The 22,853-nt window shown below is 49.2% G+C and overlaps 2 protein-coding genes across 5 annotated transcripts; one reads left to right on the top strand and one right to left on the bottom strand.

Annotated features, from left to right (window-relative positions):
- Window positions 1-215: 215 nt before the first annotated feature.
- On the bottom strand, window positions 216-3,729 carry SMIM33 (small integral membrane protein 33). Its single transcript, XM_059416608.1, has 2 exons — window positions 3,609-3,729; window positions 216-2,190 (listed from the first exon to the last, which is right to left on the bottom strand). The coding sequence occupies exons 1-2, from the start codon at window positions 3,615-3,617 to the stop codon at window positions 1,804-1,806; spliced, it is 396 nt and encodes a 131-aa protein (XP_059272591.1). The 5' UTR covers window positions 3,618-3,729; the 3' UTR covers window positions 216-1,803.
- Window positions 3,730-9,874: 6,145 nt separating this feature from the next.
- Window positions 9,875-18,727, top strand: ECSCR (endothelial cell surface expressed chemotaxis and apoptosis regulator). Of its 4 annotated transcripts, none has more exons than XM_059417697.1 (10): window positions 9,875-10,014; window positions 13,243-13,287; window positions 13,571-13,621; window positions 13,794-13,853; window positions 14,343-14,450; window positions 15,830-15,931; window positions 16,336-16,434; window positions 16,640-16,676; window positions 18,107-18,203; window positions 18,373-18,727. In XM_059417697.1, exons 1-10 carry the CDS (start codon window positions 9,954-9,956, stop codon window positions 18,379-18,381), a joined length of 669 nt encoding a protein of 222 aa, XP_059273680.1. In that variant the 5' UTR covers window positions 9,875-9,953; the 3' UTR covers window positions 18,382-18,727. The 4 variants fall into 4 exon arrangements, with proteins under 4 accessions (XP_059273680.1, XP_059273679.1, XP_059273683.1 ...); XM_059417696.1 differs by having other exon boundaries at window positions 14,340-14,450; XM_059417700.1 differs by lacking the exons at window positions 13,571-13,621; window positions 13,794-13,853.
- The last annotated feature ends 4,126 nt before the right edge of the window (window positions 18,728-22,853 follow it).

The raw sequence follows: 22,853 nt of genomic DNA, 5'->3' as shown, positions 1-22,853 counted from the left end.
TTTAAGTAACCTCCATACCCAACATGTGTCTAGACTCACAACCCCGAGATCAAGAGTTGGACGCTCTATTGACTGAGCTAGCTAGGCGCCCCTCACCTCTGTTTTTTTGTTTTTTTTTTTATCACAAATGCTCAGCACAAATTTCTGCGTACAGCATCATTATGGAGATGGGCTCAACAGACAGACACACATGTGCCAGAAGGAACCAACTGCTCCCAAGGATTCCAGAGCCTAAGGAGGAAAGGAGGACACAATCTCTTCTTCCCAAATGTCCCAGCCATCCTGCCCCCAAGGCCCGAGGCTCCTCCAACCTTATATCAATCATTCCTGTGCCTAGAAACCAGGGGAGAATCAAGGGCTTTTCCAAAATGACCTGCCTCCACCCATCTAGCCCCCAACTTGGTGCTTAGGCTGGAGAGTCTGACAGTTCAGGTTCAAATCCTGACTTCACCACTTGGCACCTGTGTCCACCTGGGGATCTGGATTTCCTCCACTGTAACACTGGGAGAACAGGGGCTCTTTCTCCCAAAGTTGTTATGCGGAGTGAACGCTAGGCTATCCACAGGTCCACGGGTGAGTCGGGTGCCCAGTGTACAGCTGGACCACAAAGGAGGCAGGCCAGTCCTCAGTGCACATTACGATCTCCACCTCTGTTCCTCTGCATTGTCTGCCATCCTCACCTTCCTGACGGCCAGGGTCTCACCAAGGCCAGTACCAGGGTGTATCTGCTGTCCTCAGGCATTCCCCAGTGTAAAGAACCCAGATGCCCCTCCATAAACGCCTATCTGCATGTTCTCAATAGCACAACACTGAGGTACAGTTGGGTCAGGGACAGGGTGCCTTTTGGAGAGGCACCTAGAGGCTCAGCACTGCCTTCCCACATCTTATCAACCTCCACGCCCACCATCCCCCCGCAAATCCCTCTCCTCACTCCTTCTTTCCCTTAGACAAACAGCATGGAGCTCCTTTTCCTTTCTTGTGTTCCCACCAGCTGGAAGGTTCTGGATTTGGGACACGTCATGGATAAGTTTTAGTCTGCTTCCAACTGGCCCATACACACAAAAAGGGACAGGTAAAGAGAGCCCCTGAATTCCCTCCATCCCTTCCTAGGAAGCCAAGAAAAAGTCTTGCCCCAACATAGTAGGAGGCATTCAAAAGCCATGTAGGGAGATATAATGGGTGCTTGGGGCTTTACAAGGGCCTTGGAAGTTGTTGAGGAGGGTTAGGCCCCAGGAGCCAAAGGGTTATCTTCTGATCAGTGAAGGGCAACAGATTTTCCTTCTTTTCCTGAGTACCAAAGAAGGCATACCTCTAGGTTCTTTGCCTCAGCTCTCCCTGACTAGCCCTCACAGGACCTGGGGGTCCAGGGGGCAGGACCTCTACAGCGAGACTCTGAGATTCCCCGCACAGGGGTGGGATGGTGGGGGAATCTTGCAAGCTGGACTCATGCTGACACCAAAAGCAAAGGAGATTAGGGATGAGAGGAGGAGGTACAAACTTGGTAAAGGAGGGTCAAGGATCTGATGGTCCCCGAAAAGCAGGGAGTAGCTTTGTGAGGGTAGCTTTGGGCCCTGGTAATGCTCACAGGAGCATGTTTCCAGGCAAAGCCCTCAAGCTTCTTTTATTTCTCCTGTCCGCATCAGCACTTTCTCTATAAATATTCCGCCGAGAGAGCAGCTCCAGCTGAGTCCATGTGTGCATTTCCAAAGCTCTGATGTCCAGACCCCAAGTTGCTTTTGCCCTAATTCTCTGTCCAGTTTCTTGTTGTGAGCCAGGTCAGTCCAAATTTTCAAAGTGTCCCTCCTACAGACATGTGACTTCATCAACGCTGAGCCTAGGCCCATCTGGCACAGGGCAGGAGCCAGGGACAGGAGGTTCCTGCCAGGTGTCTCCATGAGCATCCTGGTGGCCCAGCAATCGCCAGTGGATGAGGTAGATGCCGCCTTCCGGCTTTGGGGCTGGTGGCTCTGCGGGGAGAATGGCACGGCCCTGGTGTAGTCTTGGCCCAAAGTGGACTGCCACCACGATACAGACAGCCAGCAGGACAAAAGCAGCAACAATGATGGTGAGCAGGGGTAGCCCATCCCCTCTCGGTGGTTCCCAGGTCCCACCTGGCACCTCTGGGAGTTGCCTTTGGGGCTCCTGCCCTGAGCCATTCACAGCTGCAGAAGGCCAGGGACGTTGGCCAGCCTGGTAGGGGAGTGGCAGAGAGAAAAAGGGAGATATGGGCCTGTGCACACGGAAAAAGAGCCAAATGGAAAGACAGACACCCAAAGGGAACTGAGAGACAGAGAGCATTAGGGAGAGAGAAACACAGACAAAGAAAGGGAGTGAAGACATGGAGAGACAAGGAAACATACAGATAAACACATGCATAGCAATAAACCCCACAACTCCCCCCACAAAAAAACCCGCATGTAGGAAGAGAGAGAATCAAAGAAAAATACAGGTGCGTGGTGAGGGGGATACAGAGAGAAAGAGGAAAACACAAAGCCAAGAAGATAAAGACAGACAGATAAAGAACCAGGAATGAAATAGATGTAGAGAGACAGAGAAAGAGAATAGGGAGACAAAGTCATTCAGAAAGGGATGGAGAGGGCTTCCTTACAGTCTGGCATGCAGAGTGTGGCCCCCCACATCCGTCCCCTCCCACTGATCTGTCTATCCAGGCCTCCAGTAAAATTCCAATAGGTTATATGTCCTAGGTCAGGAATCTGAGCCCACGAGGGGCTGCTGTCCCATGGCCCGGCCTGTGGGCAGTGAGCAGCCGGTCTTCAAGTCCTGGGAGAAGGGAGTCATTGTGTTGAGCATCTTAGGTTTCCACCACCCTCAACTCACACAGAAGGCAGAGGGGTGGAACCTTGGGGGAGGGAGAAAGGAAAATGAGGCAGGAACCCCCAAAGCTTGGGGTGAAGCAAAGGGGATACCTCATCCCATAATATAGGATCTTCTTAGGGGTCTCAGGTCTGGACCTGGAAGGGAGGGGATGCCCAGTGTGGATTCCTGGCTGCATTGAGGAGAGCCCTGCATTGAGGAGAGCCTCTGCCCCTCTCAAGGTCCCAGCCAGAAGCTGGGGGTAATGTCTGTCTGTCTCGGCTCTGCTAACTGTTGAGTAGAGGTGGGCTGGATTTCCATGAAGATAGCAAATCTCCAAACGATAAATACCAGAGCCAGCTGATGAAGTTAGCACAGGCTCATTCTCTCCCTAGCCTCCCTCCCTGTTCCCCCTGGACCATCAGGGCCCTCCCCACCCCCCCCCAACATGGGGGTGGAGCCTCTCCCCTAAACTTGGAGCCATCAGCCTGGCCCTCCCCCAAGAGAGGGCAATTGGGGTCCAGGGAAGGCTATCGAGAACACTCTCTCTTTAGTTTCTCAGTCACACCGTCATCCTCAACACTGTCCCTTTGCATGTAGGAAGCCCAATACCAACCCAGTTAAAAGTTTGAGGCTATCTGGGGTCCAGGCCACAGAGCTCCCTGCACAGGGGAGGGAGGGGGAAAGCAGCTCCGGATGTACAGGGGAAAAAGGGAAGTTCAGGCTGGGGAAAGGGCTGGGGTCCCTGCAGGGAGACGGGCAGCTTAGCTGGAGGGGTTGAGCCCAAAGTCTACCTGGTGCATTGTCCGCCTGATGCAAGGCTCCCCGGGGACTGGCGGCCAGCCCTGCGAAGAAGAGCCTGCTGCCCCAGCTTGTCCCCTACCCGGAGCTGCCACGTCTATGGGTCGCACACACCCTCTGCACACATACTCTCCCGCGCTTTCACTTCCGCGAATACTGGGACTCCCCAGGGCCCAGCCCTTCCTTAACTGTGATCTGACCTTGATCTTGGCACCTCCTTTCATGCTCCCTGCTAGCTTTAGCAGCCTGGGTCTGCCTGCCCACCCCTCCTCCAGCAGGTCCCAGACACCTTGCCAGCCCCCCCCCCCCCTCCCGCCCCCCCCCGGGACCTCCCCCCCCCCCCCCCGCCCCATTTTCCTGCAAAACCGTTTTTTTCGATTTTTTTTTTTTTTTTTTTTTGTCAGAGAGAGAGAGAGAAGAGAGAGCGAGCACAGGCAGACAGAATGGCAGGCAGAGGCAGAGGGAGAAGCAGGCTCCCTGCAGAGCAAGGAGCCCGAGGATCATGACCTGAGCCGAAGGCAGCTGCTTAACCAACTGAGCCACCCAGGCGTCCCTCTTCGATTTTTTTTTTTTAATGCAATATCTCAAACACACTGGAAGTAGACTATAATATACTAAATCCCTTGGTCCAATCACCAGCTCTGTCCATCTTAACAGTTTGTCATGTTTATTTCAAAATTTTTTAAGAACCAAAATATTACAAATAAAAAAGAAGCCCCACTTCTTGACCTCTCCCCTCCTTCTTACCCCATGGGTAACCATGTTGTTGAATTTGATGTTTATTATTGCTGTACAAGGTATTTCTTTTTTCTCATTGGACTTTTTCTTCTTTGGCTTTTACAAATATGAATTCTACACGTCTCTTTGCATTTGTCTGAATGTAACTTCATTCTGAGAATGTGTGGGCTTCAATGTGTCCAAGTCATGAAGAGTGCTCACCATGAGCATCTGGCAGATTCTGTCCATATAGCAAGTTGCTCTTGATCTCGGAGTTGTAGCCCCAAATTGAGTGTAGAGATTACTTAAAAATAAAGCCTTTTTTAAAAGTGCCCATCTGGAGAGTTCATAAAGGGTAATTTTTTTTTTAAGATTTTATTTATTTATTTGACAGAGATCACAAGTAGGCAGAGAGGCAGGCAGAGAGAGAGAGAGGTGAAAGCAGGCTCCCCGCTGAGCAGAGAGCCCGATGTGGGGCTTGATCCCAGGACCCTGGGATCATGACCTGATCCGAAGGCAGATACTTTAACCCACTGAGCCACCCAGGCGCCCCAAGGGTAATTTTTTTTATCTCAACTAACTCCACCCTTCATTCCGTCCCTTGCTGTGCTGGTCCTGCCCTCCATTCCAGTCTGAAGACCAGGAGACCCCTGGGAATTCCCTTCACCCAGTAGTTTGATCTCAGGAGGCAAGATGGTGCCTCCTGATTCCTTGTCCTTCAGCCAAGCTGCTCCACACTCCGACATTCAGAGACCTCAGATCTGCCAGCTCACTGAACCCCAGGTCACTGGGCCACTGGCCTGACCCGGCAACTGAGTGAGACAAGTGGTTTGCTGACCTTGAAGCCAGCTAGGAGGCTAACCCCCTACTGGTGCCTCCAAGGCTCTGGATGTCCCATATGGGTTCATTTAGCCTTCAGCCAGAGGGAATATGGCCTCTGTCACAGGCCAGAGCTTCAGCCTCTGCTCTTTGGTTCCTGCCCCCTTAAGACACATGTCCCATTGCTCCCATAGTCACCACCACTGAGGCTCCAGTCCCTGAGTCAAAAAGCCCAATTCCTGATTCTGCTGAGAGGGCTCATCTCCCCTTTCCCTCCCTCATCAGTCTTGGATCTACTTCCTAAAAGGCCTGAGAAAGGATAAGGGGGAACTTTTGGGACTAGACCATTGTTTCAGCCTTCCTTAACTTGTCCATCACTATGCTCAGTGTTGGGAGTTGCGCTTCCCCCATTCCCACCATCTAAACTTTAACCATCTTTTATGGCTTTGGTTCAAGCTCCACCTCTGCCAGGAATGTAGTCTTCAGCACACTCTACTGACATAGCTTTCTTTCTTTTCCTTCAACCCTACACTGGTATGTTTCTTCCCTTGCTCCTGACATTTGTCACACTTTGATATACAGGTGTATGGGGGCCCATTTTTCCTCCTAGCCTCTGAGCTCCATCAGGGCTTCCTGTCTTTGTCCCAGAGTCCATCACAGTGCCTGGTACTACACAGCAGGTACTGGACAAAGGTTGCTGAATAGAATTGGAAACTGGAAGCATCCTCCCACCCCCATCCTGTCTTGAGTCCTGGAGTTTTGTAAGCCATTACCTTGCACCTATGGGGATGGAAGTTCTCAGCCATGACAGGTGTTCAGTGACTTACTCTCTCTGTTTCTTTTTGGCTTTGTGTTGTAATGGAACCTCTCAGGTTCAGGTTCTAAAATGATCAAGAATCTGCTCTTATTTCAGAGAAGAAAAGCCCTGGCTCTCAACATTTGAGCACTGGAACCACAAATATAAAGACTCTGGGGTCCTCCCCACTGTCATCTCTCCGGGCAGGAGAACCCTGACCCAGTCTCGTACACTGGGGTCGTTTCTCTTTTCTAGCTCCTCGGTGGAGGCGGAAGTGGCCTTGTTGCCTAGGGGAAGCAAGGAGCAGCCCTTCCTCCCTCCTGTCCTCACTGAAGGAAGCCATGGTTAGGAGTCTGCTGCTGAAGCTGAAGGAGAGGGAATTGTGTGGACGTTCTGAGCAAGCCAGCAGGAGGTTGCCAGGATAGGGGACATCTGGGACCTGGCTGCCTTTTGGGGTTCATCTTAAGTTCTGCATCACTGGAAGCAGGCCGAGAGCAAGGGCTACCCATCTCCACCGCATCCAATTTCCAGCCTTCTTATTAAAAGCTATAGGTCTATAATGGCTGTCGGATTTCTTTGTCAGATAATGAAAATGTTCTAAAATTGCTCATGGTGCTGGTTGCACAAGTCTCTGAATAATATTAAAAGCCACAGAATTGTACAGTTTAAATGGGTAAATTGTACAGTATGCTTCTTAGGGTAGTCAGGTTGCTATACCAAAATGCCATACACTGGGTGGCTTATAAACAACAGAAATCTATTTCCCACAGTTCTGGAGGCTGAGAATTTCAAGATCAAGATGACAGCAGATTTAGTGTCCATCAAGATCCCACTTCCTGATTCATAGATGGTGCCTTCTCACTGTGTCCTCTTGAGGCTCAGAGGGACAAGCTAGCTCTCTAGAGTCTCTTTTATAAGGGCACGCTTCCTGTTCAGGAAGGCTCCACCCTTATGACCTAATCGTCTCCCAAAGGCCCCACCTCTTAATACCATCACCTTGGAAGTTAGGATTTTAATATGAACTTTGAGGGGACACAAACCTTCAGCCTTTAGCAGCATGTGGATTATATCTCAATAAAGCTCTTTTTAAAAAAAACCACAATAGGGACGCCTGGGTGGCTCAGTGGGTTAAAGCCTCTGCCTTCAGCTCAAGGTCATGATCTCAGGGTCCTGGGATCAAGCCCCGCATCAGGCTCTCTGCTCAGCAGGGAGCCTGCTTCTCCCTCTCTCTCTGACTGCCTCTCTGCCTACTTGTAATCTCTGTCTGTCAAATAAATAAATAAAATCTTTTAAAAAATATACAATAGGGGCACCTGTGGTCCAGTGGGTTGAGCATCTGACTCTTGGTTTTGGCTCAGGTCATGATCGCAGGGTCCTGGGTTGCAGCACCATGTCAGTCTCCCCACTCATTGCAGAATCTGATTGTCCCTCTCCCTCCCCCTCTGCTCTTTCCTTTACTCTCTCTCTCTGTGTCTTTCTGTCTCTCAAATAAATAGAATCTTTAAAAAGTAATAGAAAAAGAAAATAAAAAACACAATAAAAAAATAAATATCTATTAGAATGGCTAAAACGAAGCCTGTAGCTGTCTACAGCAGTATCAGTAATAAAAAGAAAAACCAGAAGCATCTTAAACGTTTAAAAACAGGGAAGTGGTTAAACAGACCACAAAATAGTAAATACGTTGCCATTAAAAATGATCACAATGAGGGGTACCTGGGTGGCTTAGTGGGTTTAGCGTCTGACTCTTGATTTTGGCTCAGGTCATGATCTTGGGGTCATGGGATCCAGCTCTGCACTCAGTGTGAAGTCAGCCAGTCTCTCTCCCTCTCTCCTCCCACCTCCCCGACATGCATACTCTCTCTCTAAAATAAATAGATAAATAAAATGTGAAAAAAAATACAATTGTGATGAAGACTGTGAGCCAGCAGGAAATGCTTATGATTTGAAAATAAAGGGAAAGCTCTTCCTTCTCTTGTTTTCCCTTTACTTCTGGAATAATCCAGTCCCAAAGGTGAGGCAGAACAAGTTAGGCAACGTGCCCGTGGAGGTGGGAGGTAGTCACAGAGAAGGGTGTTAGAGCCCAGAACGCACAGGAAGGACCCAGAGTGAAGGGTCAAAGCCTGAATAGAAGGTATCCTTGAAGGGAGGGTGGCGCTGAGATGGGAGGTTAGTTACAAGGCGAGTGATCAAATAAACTCAGGGAGAGCCAGATTTAAGAGAAGGGACTTGGAGGGGTGCCTGGGTGGTTCAGTTGGTTAAGCCTCCAACTCTTGATTTTTGTCTCAGGTCATGATCTCAAGGTCATAGGATCGAGCCCTGCGTGGGGCACTATGGCTCAGCACAAAGTCTGTTTGTCCCTCTCCCTCTGCTCCTCTACCCACCCACCACTCTCTAAAATATATAAATACAGGGTTTTTAAAAAGATTTTATTTATTTATTTGACAGACAGAGATCACAAGTAGGCAGAGAGACAGGTGGGGGGTGGGGGGAGCAGGCCCCCCGCTGAGCAGAGAGCCCGATGTGGGGCTCCATCCCAGGACCCTGAGATCATGACCTGAGCCAAAGGCAGAAGCTTAACCCACTGAGCCCCCCAGGCACCCAGGTTTTTAAAAATCTTAAAAGAGAGAGAGAGAGGCCTTAGAGAGGCTACCCCTGAGGAACACTGAGCACGCCTACTGACTGGATCTCAGTTTCTAAATACCATTTGTAACTAGGGCTCCTTGGAGAAATAGCCAATCCCAAGGTTGGGCACAGGATGAACATGGAACATCTTGTTATTCCAGAAAGTAAGAAAGTGCTCAAAGAATGATGGAACCATGTCAACAGGACATGAAAGCCAGCTTGAAGAGATCCCCAATGACCTAAATGGGGACAATTTGTGCATCAAAATAATAAACGATTGTAATATGTAGTATTTACATAATTACAAAGGTGAAAAGAGGAACTTTAAAGTGGGAGAAAGCTAGCCATAGTGCCTGAATGGTAACCCCCATAAAAATACATCGTTATCTTAGTCCCCAGAACCTGGGAATATTACCTCCCATGGAAAAACAGTCTTCGCAGATGTAACTAAGTTAAGGATTTGGGATGAGGAGGTCATCCAGGATTATCCAGATGGTCATGAGATTCAATGACAAGTGTCTTTATAAGAGGCACACAAAGGAGAAGGTGATGTGAAGATGGAGGCAGAGACTGAAGTGATGTGGCCACAAGCCAAGGAATGTCCAACAGCTGCTGGAAGCTGGAAGAGGCAAGGAACAGATACTTCCCTAGAGCCTTGGGAGGGAATGAAGAGCTATTCAGAATAACCAGAGGGGCACCTGGCTGGCTCCACCAGGGGAGCAAGCGACTCTTGATCTCAGGCTTCTGAGATGGAGCCCCACATTGGTTGTAGAGATTACTTAAAAATAAAACCTTAAAAAGAAGAAGGACAATGTTTGTAAGATCTCCATGAAAGGTGCTGGGCATCCCATCTGCATGGGGAGCCCCGAGGAGGGAGAGGAAAAGGAAGCATTCAACATCTCCTGAGCATGGGTAGCTGGTGGGCTGAGCTTCAAGGTTCAGTCATGGGCAATGGGGACCTGGTCTGAAAGAGTACAGGGACGGACTGGAGTTCGACTGCAGGAAAACCTCCAAAAGCCTCCAGACTGTGTGTGGAGGGACCTGATGGCCCCTCAGAGGGGAAGAGAGGGGGCCTGGAGCCTCTCGGCCATCACTGATCTTTGTCGAAAGGCCCTGGAGGACAGAGACCACAGTGGCTCTAGCCCAGGCCAGGCAGAGCTCCAGGCATGATCACGGCTGCTCCAGCCTTACATCCTCATCTGGGCCTGCTGGGCTGAGCAGGGCCCCTGGAGCCAGGCCCAATCTGTTTCCTTCTATTCTTTGACAGGAAGCTCCTGGAGAGCCAGCCCCCACCCGACACCCCGCCCCAGCACTCCCTCTCTCTTCTCCACTATGGACAGAGCCATCGTGGAGCAGCTGCCTGCCTGCCACAGACCCCGCTGACATGGGCACCGTCAGAGCCACGCAACTGTGCTGGGCCATCCTCGGCATCCTCCTACTCCAAGGTAAGAGGCACTCGCCCCTCCGCTCCAGCAGCTCCTCTCCCGCCGCTGGCAGTCCTGGGCGCCTGTCCATCCTTCACCACAGACCAACCGAGGCACATGCTCTCCATCCAGGCCCATGCCCAAGGGAAATTCCAGAGCTTTCTCATGAAGGGAACCAGTTGAATTGGGGGCTGGGGGGGGGGTCAGTACCAAGCAAACGCAAAGTCGAGGTATGGTGAAACCCTTTTGTGAGAAAATTTCCAGGATGAACTGGGGCACCCACAGAGGCTGATCTCCTGAAATGTGGGGAAGCGACTCTCCTGGTGTGAGACTGAGGCCAGAAAGCTCCTTCCAGGGTGTTCTAGCATACAATTGTCTGCACTTTGGGCTTTACAGGTGATCCTTACTCTTTTTCATATAAGAAGTAACAACATGGGCATTCCAAATGTTGACTTGAAGCTCAAATCACAGCAAGAGGGACTCAGGTTAGATACAAAGAACTATTTACCAGAGAGGATGTACACAGCATCCTCGCCCAGTGGTGGCCTGGGTGAGAAGATAGCCAGAGGAGATGACTGGAAACAACACCTCTAAGACTACCCTCTGCTAGCCCATGAGGGGTGAAGCAGCTCAGAAGGGGTCCCCTTATTAGGGAGCAGTTGCTGGGAACCATGAGAAATCCAGGAGATTCTGACTCACAGGGTAGCGACTTCCCTTTGGTCATCCCTTCCCCACCCCCACCTCACTCTCCAGGCGTCCTCTGCTACGGACTTATGAGCCTGTTCTCAGAGCAGCAGAAAAGAGTGCAAAAAAGTGCAAAGTGCTTGGACGGGGAAAGAGGATGGCTCTCCCCTGGTAGGGGGTGGGAAGCCTGAGTTCCAGTATTCCCTCCCCTGAAGAGGTCAGATTTTTCTCTAGAAGCCCATGGGCTCGGAGTAAGACTCTGATTGCCCCCCCACCACTCCCAGCCCCACATCCCCAGAGGGCAGAGTCACACATTTGGTCTGGGGCTGCAGGACTAAACTCTTGTAGAAACCACGGAAGTGGCAGAGGAGGAGATTAAACGGCAAGACTCCTGAGGGGGCAGTGTCCCAGGAAGTGGGAGGGCTCAAAACATCCTGTGTAAACTCTACATAAGCCATGCTCACCCCTTGAATTTCCTCATCTCTCATCTCAAAATCTCAGTACTCTTACTATCTCCCTTGAGGGAACCATTGGGAGGCTAATCAGGCCCACAAGGCAACTTGACGTGGATACACAGAGACTTGGAGGATCGGAGGGAACAGTGCAAAACTAAATATGTCTAGTATTTATTGAGCATGGACTGTCTGTCAGGCACTGGGTTAAGTGCTTTATATGAATTTTCTTATCCTCACAATCACTTATGAGGTATGAAAGTCATTTGAGTTTTAAAGAGAAAACAGGCCTAGGTCGGAGAGGAAGTGGTGGAGTCTGGGCTTGAATTCACACCTGTCAGACTCCAAAAGCTATGATTTTTTAACTATTAAATTATGCTGCTGAAGAAAATAAGGGACAGGGGTGGTAGAGAGGGAGAAAGGAGAGGCTGGAAGGTCATGAAGCAGGTAGGGATTAGAGAGAAGAGATGGGAAAATCAGAAATCTCTGCGGCCCTTGGTTCTTGGGCTGTCTGTATGCCCAGTGGTCAGAGGCACCCTGGCCTGCAGAAACAGGTGTTCCCAAATTCCCTCCTCTACTCACAGAGGAATCCACTGGTGACAGAAAGGGCTGGTAGGGAGACAGGGCCAGAAGACAGAGATCAGGGTACTTGAACTTGGAGTCTGTGACTCTGGAACTCCTTCCAAGCCCCTAGTTTTGTTCCCACATCTGCGGGAAGGCAGTGTACTGTGGCCACCCACTAAAAGCTAACATTACGACCTGACAGAGATCCGACGGAACCTAAAACACGCTGGATCAGTAGCTGACAGCTGTTTTCAGGATGTGCCTTGAAAGGTGTTCTTCCAGAGTCATTTTCAGCTGGTAGAGTTCTCTCCAGCCTCAGGCACCTAGGAGTGTGAATCCCCCTCCTACGCCCACCCAAGGAGGGAGGGTACTACCAGAGACTGGTGACCTGGAAAAACACAGCCAGACTTTGGGCAAGCTTGGGCTTGGAAACCATTAAATCCCCACCGTCCAAGTGATAGCCCCACGGAGGAAGGCAGTGGCTAAGAAAAATAAACAGACCGGCAGGCTGCCACAGGCTGGGAGGGCTCTGGCCGCAGCCGCCTCCGCTCACCCTGCCCCAGGCTTGGGACTTCCCTGCGGACCGGGGGCCTGGGAGCCCAAAGGCCAGGCCAGAAGCTGCGGTCCCTGCTGAGGCAGAGAGACGGGAACCAGGCTGGGCGGGTCCACTTCCCCACGTTGTTTTCATTTCACATTGTTCACAGGTTTCAAGAATGATTTCATTGTGGAAAATGAGCAAACACAACCTGACCTTTCAGGTCCAACACACACACAGGGGACGCAAAGAGGGGCACAAAAACACACATACACAGCGGCACAGAGGCCCACAGGCATACACGTGTACAAACCGAAAAGCCAGTGAGGGCTTCTGACTGGGGCCTCCTGGTAACTGGCTCCTCCCTGGCTTTGGCCAACAACGGCCATTTCTGAAGTAGCCTCTGCCTGTGAAGGTAAAATTGGCCATGTGTTCTAGAGCTTCCTTGGCCTTAATATATATACCTCAGAACTCACTTCCTGTGTGTGCTCTTCCTTCCTACTGGGTTACGGGGCAGAGAGACAGCCCAGATACCAACCCCAGTCCCTAACCTCATTTTATTCACCACATTATTCTTTCCATCCCCTTTCCTTGGGGGCAGGACCAAGATGACAATATTCACAGGGAGAAATGGATGGCTCAATGGAAAGCAAGAATCTCAAGTCCTAGGTCCTTAACCAGACATCACAGGTCACTGGCCCTCTGTTCTTGGACAAATCACTGGTTTAAAATAACCTTCCCCTGACCTCCTATCAGCTTGGCTTAGAACCCACGTGGCATTAAAGAGACAGAAAAGGGTTGTGGGACACTGAACTTGAGGTGGGGGTGATGGTACTATTGAGTTATGGTTTCAGAGGAAGCTAGGCCTGTGAACCAGAGCCACATCCTCCAGCCCTCTGCCAAGTGTGCCTGCCTTCCAGCACAGAAGGCTTGGAAAGACTGGGTTCTGCTGTGGGCTCAGAGCTGGGCAAGAGTCTTGCCAAGCTAGTCAAAATGTTCTGCTCTCTCTTGCAGGCCACCACTCCCAGCCTGGGGCAATCCAGACACCTCACCCTCAGGGTAAGACCAAACACACGGGACCTACTTTAGCATTGCGGCCTGGCCACTTAGGGCAAGAGGAGCACAGATCTCAGGTGACTGGGGGTGGGGCCCGAGCTCTTAGGACATCGAAGGCTGAGCTCCTGGGGACTATTTCAGCTTGACCTAGGCTAATGTGCCTCAAAAGAGGAGACTGATGAATGGCTGGAGGTTGGGGGGTGGGGCAGGGAGAAAGATTAGAAAACTCCAGCTATGGGGAAGAAGACAGGGAGACAGAGCAACAGCCTCAGATGATTTGTTTCAGGAAACTTTAGCAGCCCAAGTCGGACCACAGAGCCACTTTTTTCCAACATAGGTGAGTGAGGGTGGCTGCAGAAGGGCTGCTCCCTGCCCCAGCCCAGCTTCCCGCCCAAACCCCCACCTAGCCCTTTGGATCTGCTTGGAGCCCAAGGGTTCTCAGCTGGGTAAGGGAGTGTGGTATCACCCAATCTGCCCCCTCCAACCTCCTCCTGCCTCTGTCCTTGCAGGAAAGAGCCTTTCCTCAGATCCCAGCAGCCCAAGCTCTCTGGCCAGCACTAGGACCCAAGGTACTCTGAGGCTCGGATCCAGATGCCTTCTGGGGAAGGCCCAGTGAGGAAGCAGACACAGTTGCTGCCCTATAGGAGAATACAGACTGGTGGGAAGCAGACAAGTAAACAGGACCTCATGTGCCCAGCTACAAAGCAGGGGGAAAGGGCTGTGATGAGCACAGCAGAACGTGTTGCAAGGGCCGAGACAGACTTGGACGTAGGCCACTTCTGACTCGGGGGCCAGGGAAGACATGCTAGAGTGAGTGACCTTGGAAGTGGAGGTCCAAGACAGAGTTACGCAGATGAGGACTGTGGGGTGGAGGGTGGTAGGGTAGATTTCAGGCAGACAGAACCCTAGAGGTAAAGGCCCAAAGTTAAAAAGAGAGGATGGCTTCTTCTGGAATTGAAAGCAGTAAAGAAAAGGAAGGTTTGGGGCTAAAGAGGGACCCTTATACATGCTGGCTGAGGACCTGAGCAGGCCCACCCATGCTTCTTACTCCACAGCAGCTCAGGACAAGGCCTCACAGGTCCTCATGGTGACCAGTAAACCTGTGACACCAAGCACCAGCACCGTGGACAGTCAGTCCCAGGCACAGACGTCCACAGCAGGACTTGGTGAGTACCTGGGGCTGAGGGTCAGGAGCACTGGGTCATATCTGGTTGGGGTCCTTCTCCACCTCTTCAGGATGCCCAGGTTCTGCCCCACAAGGAGTCCTCGCAGGGCCAGGAGCCACATCAGTGGCAGCTTGGTTTGGGGATGAGAGAGGTTTGGTGGGAAGTAGAGACACAGCCTTGGGCCTGGTCACAATGAAGGCAAAAGGAGCCGGGACTCAGGACTGATGAAGGCATGGAGGGGAAAAAAGGGAGAGGTAGAACCCAAAATGATGGAAAGGGAGGAAAAAGGCCTTCGGCCAGGGCTCCATGCTTTTCTGGGCAGGCTGACCTCACACGCCAGTGTGGGGCAAGAGCTGGGAGGGGACGGACACCTCCGTCGTGGCCCTGCTGTCCTGTCTGTGTTCTCAATGAAGAGCACCCTGACCCTGTCTTTCATCCTACCCCTTGGGTCTGGGATTTTTTTTTATACTCACAGACTTATTTGGCAGTACAGGGATGGATAAGGAAATGGACAGCGATCAGACCAGCAGTACAATGAGTGGAAGAGGGGGCGCCTTGCTGACTCAGCTGCTGGAGCTGCGACTCTTGATCTCAGGGCTACAAGTTCAAGCTCCATGTTGGGTGTAGAGATTACTTTAAAAGCTTAAAAAAAAAAAAAAAAAAAAGGAGAGTCAAAGGGGAGAAGAGATGGGTGATCATACTACTTTTTTAAAAAGATTTTATTTATGTATCTGACAGAGAGAGAGACACAGTAAGAGAGGTAACACAAGCAGGAGAGTGGGAGGGGGAGAAGCAGGCTTCCCGCTGAGCAGGGAGCCCGATGTGGGGCTTAATCCCAGGAACCCAGGATCTTGACCTGAGCTGAAGGCAGATGCTTAACAACTGAGCCATCCAGGTGCCCTGATTGTACTATTTTTTAAGAGGACCAGAAACTTGTGCCCCTTAACCAACAGCCTGCCTTATTAAATAAGTGCATGGGGATAAACCTCCAGTGCACTTTTTTTCCTCTTGCTTCAACCGTTGGCAAAATACAGAGGGCTCTACCTTGCCCAGTCTGGCTCCCTATCTCTGGAGCACAAATGGGTCCCAAGGGGATGGTGGGAAGAGAGTAACAGGGGAGGCATCCTGAACTTTCCGGAGTCCCCTGCAGCTAGTAATATGAGCAACCAGCAGGGCAATCACCTTATCCCATGTTATGTTACCCAGTCCGACCTCCATCCTCACGAGATCTGGTATGAGTGGCAGGAGGAAGTCTTTTTTGTAGGGCATGGGCTCCTTCTGAGTTCTTTACCTGGGAAAGTGGGGGGGGGGGGCTAGCTCTCTCCTCTGGCAGGCCTCCCAGTCCCCTCACTAATGCACCCATCCCCATTCCATTTCAGACACTACTCCCATATCAACCACCATGAGCCTGAGGACCAAAGAAGACTTGTCCGTCCTGCCCAGTCCCACATCAGAGACGGTGCTCACTGTGGCTGCATTTGGTAAGAAAGACAAGGTGGGGAGAGTGGCAGGAGACCCCATCCCTGAACTAACTTGGACTCTGGGTCTGGAAACACAAGTGTAAATCCCACCTATTTGTTCTAGGAGGGCATGGCTGATAAAGGAGGCCCTGGTAGGAAGGAGCCTCCATGGGCCCTCCAGTCAGCAATTCTGGGCTCTGCTGGGTTCCATGTTCCATGTTCTTGTTGGGGGGTGAGGCAGCTGTGGAGCTCACTCTGGCCACGGTAGTGGGCTGAGAGCTCATTCATTCATCCGAGAAGGGGAATTCACTTTGCTCTCAGAGCCTACCTACAGAGCACTTAGCTGGGAAGGGAATTTGGACTCCTCTTGCCCCCTTTTGACCCTTCCTTTGCCTCTCCTTTACCCTGACATTTTCCCTGCTCAGGTGTTATCAGCTTCATTGTCATCCTGGTGGTTGTGGTGATCGTCTTAGTCAGTGTGGTCAGTCTAAGGTTTAAGTGTCGGAAGAACAAAGAGTCTGAAGGTACATCCTTGCCACTCAGGGCCCCCTTTGCCCCTCTTTAATAAGAGAACAAGAGATGCATTTTGGGACTGGAGGGTAGGAAAGCATGGCACATAAGCACCACTGATGAGATGGGAGGGTAGTCCACTTGGGTGGGCTTTGAGGGACAGGTTGGTCTTCTGAGTTATAGCATGTGATCCCCAATCTGCCTTTGACTATTTTACAGATCCCCAGAAGCCTGGGAGTTCGGGGCTATCTGAAAGGTAAGACTGTCAGAGGTATAATGGAGGAATCATCTATCTGACCTCTCAGTCCCCCGCTCCAAGACAGAACTGAAACTTCCTGGGGTGCCTGGGTGATTTAGGCATTTGGGCATCCAGCTCTGGATTTCAGCTCAGGTCATGGTCATGAGATCAAGCCCAGTGTCAGGCTCTGCATTCAGTGTGGAGCTGGCTTGAGATTCTCTCTCTCTCCCTCTCGGTCTGCCCTTCCCCCTGCTCTCTCTCTCTCTAACATAAATAAATGAAATCTTAAAAAAAAAAAAAAGAAAAGAAAAAGAACTGATATTTCCTGCCTTCTACATGGGTGTTCACACAAGCATGCATGGAATATTGACAGCCACCACTGAGGCCAAGGCAAGGGATGGGCAGGACAGGAGTGACGCTAAAATGAAACAATCAGGAGACAGGAGATAAACTGGAACTCTTCAGCCTAAGGGCTAAGCCTCTATAACCCCTTATGAAAAGTGTAGGAATTCAGATTCTAATATAATTCAGATTATTTTACAGATAGATAGATAGATAGATTCTATATAGATAGATTCTATATCTATATATAACTATATATATAGAATACTATATTTAATATGTAATTCAGATTCTAATAATCTTTTTTTTAAAGATTTTATTGATTAATTTTAGAGAAGGAAAGAGAGGAGGGGATAAGGGCAGAGGAAGAGGGAGAGAGAAACATAAGCAGACTCTGCACTAAGCTCAGAACCCAACGTGGGGCCGGATCTCGTGACCCTGAGACCACGACCTGAGCTGAAACCAACAGTCAGACGCTTAACCAACTGAGCCACCCAGGCGCCTCTCTAGATACCCCTTTAAATAAGAAAACACTTATTTAGGAACATCCTGTACATGCCAGGCACTATGGTAGATATTTTCTAATATTATCTCAAATCCTTACAGCAATTCTTCAACACAGATATACTGCATTCTGTACATTTGAAAAAATTGAAACTTGGAGACATTATAACTTGGTCAAGATCAAACGAGTAGCAAGTAGTAAAACTAAGATTTAGATACAAGTTTTTTTTTATTTTTTTTAAAATATTTTATTTATTTATTTGAGAGAGAGACAGTGAGAAAGAGTATGAGCAAGGAGAAGGTCAGAGAGAGAAGCAGACTCCCCGTGGAGCTGGGAGCCCAATGCGGGACTCGATCCCGCAACTCCAGGATCATGACCTGAGCCTAAAGCAGTCGCTCAACCAACTGAGCCACCCAGGCGCCCCTAGATACAAGTTTTTTGGGCTTCCAAGCACATGCCCATTTCATTAGGGCCCATCACCAAAATACAGGTTTATCGAAACAAAAGTCGAAGTTCCAACACGTGACCCCACAGTTCCCTGACCACCCCATCGCACTCCTGCTCCCCCATGTTACAACCCATGTTCCTTTCCTACCCCTAGCTGCTCCACAGCCAATGGAGAGAAAGACAGCATCACCCTGATCTCCATGAAGAATATCAACATGAATAACAGCAAAGGATACCCCACAGCAGAGAAGGTACATTTTTCCTGGTTCCTTCCTCCCTTCTCTCTCCTCCTCTTACCTTCAGGTTCTAGTTCCTTAACCAGAAAAGAGATACGTTCAAAGATGCAGGCTCTGCTCTCCTCTTCCCTAGCCCACCACTCCTGAGAAGTTCACGCTTTCTCATGATGTATTTATTTTGCAGGTTCTTTAGAAGCAATGTCGGGTCCCCATGGGTCCAAGGACGATGAAGCTGCCCCATGACTATAAAGAGGAAGGCGATGGGAGTGCTAGAGGCATGAATCACATATAAATTATTTTATTATTTCACACTTACTCCAAGATTGAAAGGACACCAGCACTCCTCTGGATCTAGGAGTAAGCTGCCAGGATGAGAGACTCTTTCCCATATGGGCAGCCACTCTGGAAATACAGCCTGCTCCTCCCACCCACTCACCGTCAAAGGAAGGGGGAGTCTGGAGGGCAAGGGCAAGGGTAAGGAAAATGACAAAGTGGAGTGGCCCTTGCTACTTTGCATTAAAATTATTTTCTGGCCAACAGTCTAATTTCTTTTAAGGTCTGTGCTCTCATGCAGGTTTATTAATGGTGCTCTAGCAGCTGTGATATCTCCTTTTCTGGACAAGCACAGATCCAAGCTTCTGCCCCTGTAGAGAGCTCTCTGAGCAACCTGCGAGGTAGACTGAACATTCTGTCAGGTCTGCCTCAGTTCCTCTGGATTATTAAGGAGGAATGAGGTCCTGAGGGACTAATTACTTCAAGAGAGGAGAGAGAAAGGGAGCTGTAAACTCTCTAGGTGCACACACCTAGAGAACCTAGAGAATGAGAACACGAGAGGCATAATGCATTCTGACTAGGGAAGCCCAGTGGGGAGAGCTGAGTAATAGGAGGGCAGATGTCCTCTGCCAAGGCAGACATGCCTCACTTTGGTTCTAGCTATGGGAATAACACTGGGGAGGTCTGGAACAGGGATAAGTTTGTGACTTCATAAGCCAAAACCCACCCCTCTACCCTGTACAGCTATAATCTTTGTGTCCTAGAAAGTGAATAAAGGGTGACAAACCCTCTAAAGTCTTTTAAAGGGAAGGAGGAAAAGCAGTTTCCCATTTTCTTAGAACTCTCCACCGTGAAACTGGTTTGGAAATTAATTTTGGCTGGGGGACATTCAGTGGGAGAGTCACCTGCATGTGTCTACATTCAGTGGGAGAGTCACCTGCATGTGTCTACACAGAGGGGTTAATTTTATAAATACATGCTAGTTGGCAGTCCAGATTACAAGATTACCCATTTTGAACAATGTGCGACAATATGCTATTTGCTTCTGGATCTAGACGCTGTGAGGTGAGATGAGAGAGAAAGCCTGGAAAAAGCTTCACCCTCTCTGTTCTGTTGCAACTATTTCAGCAGACTGAAGAAACCTACTGGGTTCTAAAATCTTCGGGCGCCTGGCTGGCTCAGTGGGTTAAGCCGCTGCCTTCAGCTCAGGTCATGATCTCAGGGTCCTGGGATCGAGTTCTGGGATCGAGTCTGCTCGGCAGGGAGCCTGCTTCCTCCTCTCTCTCTTCCTGCCTCTCTGCCTACTTGTGATCTCTCTCTGTCAAATAAATAAATAAATCTTTTAAAAAAATAAAATAAAATCTTCTAAGACAAGGCTTGAAATTGAGTCACTTCTATAGTTCCAGTTTGGTACATGGTGTCCAGCCCATCGAAGGTCATAAAAACTGGCTCTCAAGGACAGGAAATGTGGTCACAGGCTGAACTTTGCAGCTGGGCAAAATCACTCCCCAGCTCCCAGACTGTTTTATTACTTTTAAAGCAAGGTGGCTGGACTACTTGGCTTTCATTACCTTTTCTGGTCCTTTTTTTTTTTTTTAATGATTTTATTTATTTATTTGAAAGAGAGGACAGAATGAGAGAGAGAGTGCATGAGAGGTGGAAGGTGAGAGAGAGAGGCAGACCCCTTGCTGAACAGGGGGCCCGATGTGAGACTTGATCAAGGGACTCCAGGATTATGAGGTGAGCTGAGGGCAGTTGCTCAACCAACTGAGCCACCCAGGCGCCCCTTTTCTGGTTCTTATATTCTGTAGTTCTATAAACTTTAGATGTAAGAAAAAACGAACACCATCTTTTGAGTAGAGATCACTCTGGGTGGAAACCAGAGACAAGTCTTAGGTAAGTCTGACAAGCCTATATTCTCCAGACTTAAGATTTCCCTGTCTTTTTTTTTTTCTTTTTAAAATTTATTTGACAGAGATATAGAGGGCATAAGTAGGCAGAACGGCAGGCAGAGAGCGAGGGAGAGGGAGAAGCAGGCTTCCCACTGAGCAGGGAGCCCGATGTGGGGTTGGGTCCCAGGACCCTGGGATCATGACTAGAGCTGAAGGCAGCCACTTAACTGACTGAGCAACCCAGGTGCCCAAGATTTCCCTGTGTCTTAAGGGAAGAATGATCCTTATCTGACCCTTGGTAGGCACTTGGTAGGTAAAGTGGAAGAGCAAATGTGGAGACACGTGGGAAGCAAAAGTACTAGTTGGCAATCGCAGCAGACAATGTGGAGTATCACCACCGAGGTCCCACTTCAAGGTCAACGCAAGTTTCCTCAGCTGTTAAAGAGTGCTGGCTGCTAAAATTGGGGAAAAAAAAAAAAAGAGGCGCATTGGCTGCTGAGGGCTCACAGTTGCTTGATGACTGATTGATGGGGGTGGGATAAAGACCTGGAACTCTTGTCTCTATTTCCCCAACTCTGTCCCATCCCACTTCCCTTAACCCTCACAGCTCTTGTTCCCAGGAGCATTCACCAATAAACCTTCAGCATGCAAATCTCCAAGTCTCAGAGTCTATTTCCAACCTATGACAGCATTGCTACAGCATTTTTTTTTAATGCTATTTATTTATTTGAGAGAAAGAGTGCAAGCATGAGTGGGGTGGAGGGGCAGAGGGAAAGGGAGAGGCTGGATCCCAGGACCCTGGGATCATGACCTGAGCCAAAGACAAATGCTTAACCGTCTGAGCCACCCAGGTACCCCTAAAATACTACAACATTTTAAAAAATAACTCAGATATATTTATTTAAGCCACACTGCAAAAAATGCATGACTTCCTAACCAATTCCAGCACACACAAAAATCCATCATTGGGATAGAACTCTCCAGATGACATAACAATGTCTACAAGTACCGGATTCTGTTCGAATTGTTCTTGTTATTCTGGCTGCCATGGGCACTTCAATCGGCTGCTAATCATACTGGACTAATTAGGTCAAGAACATGAGGTTTGCTCTAGATAACCCAGTTGATGTCTCCATTCTAAGGCCACAAGCATCCCCCTGACTCTGAACAATGTCCTGCAGATATGAGCTATTAGTCATAAGGTATTTATATGTGGGGGAAAGTGTATGAACTGGTATGACTATGAGATTGGATGGCTTTTACCCAGAAACCAACATTGCAGTTCTTCAGTAGCAATATTGATTTTCCTGTTGTTAAATAGCTCTCTTCTGAGAAGGGGTCAAGGATGAATTCACTTAATTCTCTAGGAAACTGCATTAGAAGGAGTTCTGCTAGAGGACCCTACTATTTATGCAAATACAAAAACCCACCTCTGATAGGGAATCCAAGTGCAGCCTCTGCAGCCCCTGAAACTTCCCTGAGACAGTATCTCTTTTCCTTGATGTCTAGACAACAGGATGGTGGCCATTTACATGACAGCTTCCTCCTTATTTTAACACAGCAACCCAGGAAGGGCAACCCTGGCAGGGTGGGGTAGTTACTATAGAATGTCCTTCTTTTGCTTCTTCCCCCATCTTATGGGAGGCTAACCAACAACCCAGCTCAGGCACACAGGCCCAGTTGGACAGAAGGAACATTTACTGAGTACCTTTCTTCCAGGGATAGATGGGGCAGCATCTCAATCATACAGGGCACAAGGCAAACCTCAGGATCACTAGCAAAAATTCACTACAGTTCAACAAATATTTCTAAAAGTAGAGAAAACTGATGGAAATCTGAGGCCAGCTCTCAGTAAAATGGTTTAGTAGATGAAGGATCATTGCAGGCCTCTTGGCCTAGTACATGCACATCATTTCCTAAAGTCAGGCTAGTAATAATCAATTCTATTTGAATCTGTTGAAAAACATTGTGTGGCTCTGCTCAACAGTCTCCTTCTGAATTTGTAGACGTCCTTTATCACTTTGAACTTCTTTCTACACCTACCTCCTTCTCCTTGAGATCCCAAGTTCTCTTCCCTTATTTCCTTCCCAGTTGCTTCCTGACCCCTCCTGCTGGTTATTTTCCCCAGGCACCTCCGTCCTGAACCTTCTGAGCCCACAGCTACCTCTTTTACTGAACACAGAGACTGTGTTTCACAGTCGGGATTATTTTGTTTAGTGGTTGGTGTGCTTAACCCAAAGCTGGCACAGAAGTGTTCTAAATGTTGAGGTTTGGAGTTCTAAGTTAGTCCTAGTGCTAGTCATAGAAATGTTCATCTAGTAGTGTTAATTGAGGTCTAAATGAGCTAAAGGTTACATTTGCTGGCATATCTGACAAGGTTGCCATGTGGAGCCATTTTTTACTGACCTAGGAGGAAATGAGTCTTCTAGAAAAAAAAGTGGAGAGTGAGGTTTCAGAGGACAATGGAAAAAATTGTTGAGGTCACAGACATTTCCAAAAG

This window comes from Mustela nigripes, chromosome 12 (genome assembly GCF_022355385.1).
Source record: "Mustela nigripes isolate SB6536 chromosome 12, MUSNIG.SB6536, whole genome shotgun sequence".
NCBI lineage: Eukaryota > Metazoa > Chordata > Mammalia > Carnivora > Mustelidae > Mustela > Mustela nigripes.
The sequence above is the reverse complement of the archived record's forward strand: the minus strand, read 5'-3'. Positions and strand labels throughout refer to the sequence as shown.

Bases quoted from the DNA above. Each gene is read 5' to 3' on its own strand.
- ECSCR (XM_059417696.1), top strand. From the start codon at position 9,954: ATGGGCACCGTCAGAGCCACGCAACTGTGCTGGGCCATCCTCGGCATC. The intron at 13,288-13,570 runs GTAAGACCAAAC...GATTTGTTTCAG, and splicing joins CCAGACACCTCACCCTCAGG to GAAACTTTAGCAGCCCAAGT. The intron at 16,677-18,106 runs GTAAGACTGTCA...TCCTACCCCTAG, and splicing joins AGTTCGGGGCTATCTGAAAG to CTGCTCCACAGCCAATGGAG.